This window comes from Ipomoea nil, unplaced genomic scaffold (genome assembly GCF_001879475.1).
Source record: "Ipomoea nil cultivar Tokyo-kokei standard unplaced genomic scaffold, Asagao_1.1 scaffold2387, whole genome shotgun sequence".
NCBI lineage: Eukaryota > Viridiplantae > Streptophyta > Magnoliopsida > Solanales > Convolvulaceae > Ipomoea > Ipomoea nil.
Window position 1 is genome coordinate 627,207 of NW_017618815.1, and position 6,307 is coordinate 633,513.

Here is a 6,307-nt window from a genome sequence, read left to right on the forward strand (position 1 = left end):
AGTTTTGGCTTTATATCGACTTTGAAAATAGGTGTCGAGTAGATTGCGATATTGCTTAGAATAGTTAGTTTGTTTATATAGATGAATCTTTTCAAATTCTGCTTTCGATAAAGGTTCAGGATATTCAAGCCAGTCTTCCTCGGAAGGTCCACTCCATCCGTTTCCCATCATCGGTCTTCTAAGTGACCTCTTAGGCTTAGCATGCCTATCTCGTCCATCTTTCTGATTCCTTCGTAAAGGGTTCTTTCGTTGATAAGCTGAACGATTTTGCCTCTAATTGACATTCGGATTTGCCCCTTTTTGGTTATTTCTTGTAGGCTGACCTTTTTGGCAATGTAGACTAGGTCTAGTTGCTTTTGGTCCATTCCTTTTTACATTATTATTATGTCTAGGATTGCCTTTCAAGAGATTTCCATTTGGGGGTTCCACAACCCGTTGGACAACCTTTCCTTTAGATTGGCTTGTTGTTTGTGGTTTATTACCATTGTCAATCTGTGTCATCGGCTCAGGCATCTGGGTTGGTCCTTGAACAAATACGGACTTTAGACCTCTACTGGAAGAAGGGCCAGTAGGCTTGTTCAACAGGACTTGTGATGGGGAGCTTGGGTCATAGCCAATTCTGGGTTTTTCCCTTGGCGGTCTTGATGCATTCACCATTCTGTCTATCATCTTAGAAGAATTAGTAAATGATGCAATAACCTCACGCGGATTTTGCTCTCGTAACTCTCTTTCTGTACACTACTCCTTAAGAAGAAGAACTTGCTTCTCGAGCTGATCATTGGCGATGGCTAGCTTGATGTTATTGATTCTAACGCGTCTTGGCTCATCATAGCTGATCAATAGTCGAGAGTTCTCTTCTTTTAATTTGGAGTATGTGCTTTTAATTACCTCGAAATCCATCATCATCTCAAAGATTTTTTCATTTGGATTTCCTTCACTGTCCGAGCTAGTTTCTACTTGAGTTGATGAAGAGGTTTGAGAGTTTACCTCATTATTGTTGGCCATTAGACACATATCACTTTCATCTTTCTCTCGACTGAAGAGACACAAAAGTCCCTTTTCATCTCCCAAACTTTCACTTTCTGAGCTTGAACTTGAGGCACTGGTTTCGGGTTCAGCCACTTCAGTCGGTTCATTCACAACCATTGCTTTCCTTCTTCTTTGGTGTCGTGAATGACTTGATTCTTGTTTTCCACCTCTTTTGCTGGATTCAGTAGCATCTTTCGGTGAGCTTGTGCTAGGTTCCAAGTCTTGGTACTTGCGGACCATAAGATGAGGACAGTTTGCTTTGTAGTGTCTTGGCTTCCGACAATTATAGCATAGCACTTTTGCATCTACCGTTCCTTGATTTGAAGACTGAGGTGTTCTTTCGGTGTGCCTTTGGTTGGAAGAGCTTGGAAACGTTTGAAGTTCTTGGAAATTGTTCTTCCTTATAAACCTTTTAAACTTATGCAAAAACAAGGCAAATTGTTCGTCAGAGCGAGCGATATTTCTGGTTTCCGTTTCCTCAATTTCTTTGGGCTCATGCTCGAACTCGTAAGCGTTGAGATCACTGAAGATTTTAGTCATTTGAGTGATCTTCAAGTCTTGGTGATCTCTCATAGTTGTCACCTTCATATCCCAAGACTTTGGAAGTCCTCAAAGTATCTTCAGATTTTTCTCCTTCTGAGTTAGCTCCTTCCCAAGATCTAAAATGTCTCCAAGAAGTTTCGTGAATCTAAGCTCCATTTCAGTGATCGTTTCGTTTTGTAGCATCTTGAAGTCTTCGAGCTTCTTCATGCCCATTGTAAGCTTGTTGTCCTTCTCCTGCTCATCTCCCTCTCCTAAGCTCATGAGATTGACCCAAATTTCCTTCATGGTTTTGCAGTTGCGCACTGTAACACCCCGAAATTTTTCAACTTTTAAGACTTATATAATAAAGGTAAATTCTCATTAAATCCCAAAACATAATATAAAGAGTACGGGGTGCTATGCCACACCTGAGCTAGAGAACTCAGGTGCACAGGCTAACTAACTAATATCCTCAATAATGTAAATGCATAAGCGTGGCACGCAGGCCGAAAGGGAAACTATCTATTTCTACGCTCCAAGACTCTAGCGCGCTCCAGTGTCTACCCCTCTGTGCCTGAAAGCCAAATATATCTGTTCAGCGAGAGATGCTGGTAACCCACTCCAACGCGTTGAAATACAATACATATAGGCATATATATAGATATAAGAAAAACCATTTCGAAGCATGAAGATATATCCTAAGAGACTCTAGCTTTTAAAACAGGGAATAGACTCGACGGATAGGGATAAGCACAGTCAACAGTCATATAATTCACAAGCATAGGGAACAGACTCGACAGATAGAGATAAGCACAGCCAATAGTCATAACCAAGCATATACGGTTTACTAGCATGTATCCTATGGTCACACTTTCATAACATTCGTATCATCAAACCATCCATATCTCATCACATAGCACACTTTGTTGGCGCCACAGGATCAATCGCATGCCCATACATGAGGGTTAGCGCATATAGCTCTGAAACGGCCCCGCAGCACCCTGCCCCGTATCACAACACTGAGGGGTCGATCGCAACCGACCGATGAACCGCAGCTCTTCATAATGTTTGATCGCAACCAAACAGTGGACCCAGCCCAAGAGTAGTCATCTGACCGCAGCCAGGAATATGAACCGCAGCTCATGTAAAACGTTTGATCGCAACCAAACGGTGAACCGCAGCCCGAGAGTGTAAATCTGACCGCAGCCAGCTTCTGAACCGCAGCACAGGAATAACCAATTTGATCGCAACCAAATTGGGGTATCATGCACACATAACACATAGCAAACACATGCAACCCACATTGGCACATTGGGAAGGGGGAGAAATCGTATAACGAAACCTATGCGTGATCATCCACCTACTAAGAATAATCCTAAGGGGTTCATACTTCTTACACCTAGGTCAACGAGATGCCGATTCAACTAGCATGTAATATATAAGACTCATTCATCCTACGAATGGTACCCGAACGTCAAACTAGACATAGGCACGATAGACGGAGTCCGTTGGGACACCACGGGGGTCGGGGGAACAACAAACGGGGAAGCCGGGATCCCGAAGTGGGACAGTTTCCAGCGGGTAGCCGGTGGGTGAAGGGTCACCCGCCGGTGACGAGTTTCCGGGCAGCGGGTGCCCGGCGGGCAGTCATCTGGCCGCGGGTAGGTGGCGGGTCCCCTACCCCCCACTGACTCTTTTTCACAAATAACGCCCCGGGAACCCTGGTGGAACCCAAAACCATGCTTAGACACCTTTAAACGCAATTGGGCAGTCATCTGGCCGCGGGTAGGTGGCGGGTCCCCTACCCCCCACTGACTCTTTTTCACAAATAACGCCCCGGGAACCCTGGTGGAACCCAAAACCATGCTTAGACACCTTTAAACGCAATTGATGACAACACGTAGACAATTAACGGATCACAAGCAAGAAACATACGGCACATATCCTATCATGCTTTCTAAACATAATTAACACCCAAACATGCGAATTCCCACCCAATATATCAAGAATAACACCACACGAGTTTCACAATACATCCTAGGGCTCTAATTATATTAAATCATCAAGAACGTAATTCATCCTTTAATCATCAAGAACCAATCCAATTTATCAAGAACATCACACAATCATTAGGAATCTAGGTTTATCAAGAATATCACACAATCGTCAAGAATCTCTTTCCATCATCAAGATTATCAAGATTACCCAAGAAATCATAACATCAATTATCAAGATCACACCATCAATATCATAGACGAATCATCAATACACAAGAATGTAGAGGGATGCCTAGAGGGAGATCATAGCTAAGAAAATAGGTTTTATTGAGACATGGGTTACCTCTTAGCCTTAGTTGATTTCCTTGGCTATGAAGGGTCTTTCTCTAAGTCTTTCTTCTTTCTTGATTTCTCCTAGGGGAATTCTTGGAATTCCTTGTGTGGTGAGAGATTATTGTGGTAGGGGTTCTAGGTGCCTCCTATGTCCCCTATTTATATATCTAAGAGTCCTAATTATGGCCCAATTACTATAGGCTTGCTAACTCTATTCCTTTTAGGACTAGGGGTTGGGTTTTAGAGATGAGGGCCCACGGACTATGGTGGGCCTTTTCCTAATTAATTATTGTAATTTAATTCTTTCTTTGGATAATTGGTTAAGTGATTAATTGGTTTTAGGGGTCGTAACACGGGGTGTTACACGCACTCTTGGAAACAACGAGTCGTCTAGAGATTTGTAGAGTATGTCTCGTGCAATGTTGTTGAGATTTTCTCTCGTCCTTTCTTCTGGTGAGAGTTGAGACTTAGGTTTCGGGATCATTACTTCAGGGTCTGCTCCCTGAGCAGCTGCTTGTATGTTCACAGTCATTATTGCAATGGGTCCATCCTCTATTACATCCCACATCTCATCGTGGATAGCCGAGAGGTGTGCTTGCATCCTGACTTTCCAGTCATCAAACTTATAGAGATTAAAGGCAAGAGGCCTAGAGCGATTAGCATGATCCTTTTCCATTTTTCTTTCAAGAAAAAGATGTGCAAAGTCGAAAAGTAATAATTTTCTATAGTGATTTTCAAAGACGGATCTACTAGGCAATAAAAACAAAACGTTTAACGTTCAAGGTAACCGCTCTGAAACCTGGTCCCGGTAGGGTCGAAAGAGAGTCTAGAGGGGGGGGGGGGGGTTAATAGACTCTAATTGATTTTTGAGATTAACTCCTTTCGGGGTTATATGTAGCGGAAAATGTATATTCGTTTTAATATGAACTTTGCACGGTTTCGTTATGAAAGCTTATGGTCTGGTTAGTATGCATGCAATGCCAGATAGATAGTTATACGAAAGTAAAGAGAGATGGAGAGAGTGATTTTTATAGTGGTTCGGCTATTAACAAAGCCTACTCCACTCTTCTTTCACAACTTGTGAAAGGGTTTGCACTAACACCCCTAGTACAAACTACTCAAGCTAGCTTCCTTGATCACTAAGCCGGACAACTACTTGAAAGGTTTTTCAACTCCTAGAGTTTACTCCGCCTCTATCAACTTCTTCTTGAGAGTTGAGTGTTGGATGGAAATGACCGAGTTTCTCCAACAGCTTGAAGTCTTGACTGATGATCGGATGAATCTTCTTGTAAAGATAGAAGACTTCTTGAAGATTGTGAAGAATAAAATCTGGATGAGCTTCTTTGAAAACTTCACAATCACACACACTTGTTTTAGAAAAGATTTTGAATGAACTTGTTTGAAGAGCTTTTCTTAAGATAGAATCAATTAAAAATCATCACCTTCTTCAATTGTGAAGAGAGGTATTTATAGGTGAGGAAAAATTCATCCGTTGGAGGGAGATGAAATTTCAAACCTATTAACCAGCATGTATTGTCCACTGGACATGGAGCATTTATTGCGGCTGTACTGTGTAGTCGTTGGTATCAAAAAGCAACATGACTTTTTGTCCTTTTTCGCTAACATGAAGTACCAATCATTTAATGCTCCTTGGTTTTTGTGAATATCATTCCTAGGGCTCCTTTTGTCTAGGATGATTGCCCAACTGTGAGACATAGACAACATTCTTCTTGCTCGTGTATTAAAGTTGTCTATTTAAGTCTGACTTAGACTTAATGGTCTCAGAATTGTCAAACGAAAGATTGTCTTTATCTTTCGTTATCTCTATTGATCAAATGATTTTCCTTATCATTTGATATTTGCACGAGAGCTTAGACCCTTTCATCTTTCGATCTATGTTGTTCTCTCGGTCTTCTCTCGTTCTTTATTTCTTCTCGTAGACCTAATGTACTAAACACAACTCAGATTTGTGTAGATGTATTGCATATTACGAATCACATGGTGAGTTGCTACTACTTTCGTCTAACACGAAAGATCCAAGATAAAGAATATAAAAAGAGGGGTCTACGGTCCTAGCAATATTGGTATAATCAAAATTTAAGTACACTTGTCCATAACATGCATGTTAAGGCGCGACCGCGTTTGAGTGGAAGTATATATATATATATATATATATATATATATATATATATATATATATATATATATATATATATATATATATATATATATATATATAATAGTAGTTTAACTGCTCAAATTAGCTGCTGATAATACTAATAGTTGATAGCTCATTTGGTTACCCGAAAATTTTTTTCCAAAATAACAAATTTTTCTAAAATTTAAGGAAATTGAATTTTCATTCTGTTTGGTTCATGAAAAATATTTTCACCGAATTTTTTTTCTTCAAATATGAGGAAAAGATT

The 6,307-nt window shown here is 40.7% G+C and overlaps 1 protein-coding gene across 1 annotated transcript; it reads right to left on the bottom strand.

Moving 5' to 3' along the window:
* Positions 1–738: 738 nt before the first annotated feature.
* Positions 739–1,602, bottom strand: LOC109152131. The gene has a single exon (XM_019299706.1). The coding sequence runs from the start codon at positions 1,600–1,602 to the stop codon at positions 739–741; it is 864 nt and encodes a 287-aa protein (XP_019155251.1).
* Between the last annotated feature and the right edge of the window lie 4,705 nt (positions 1,603–6,307).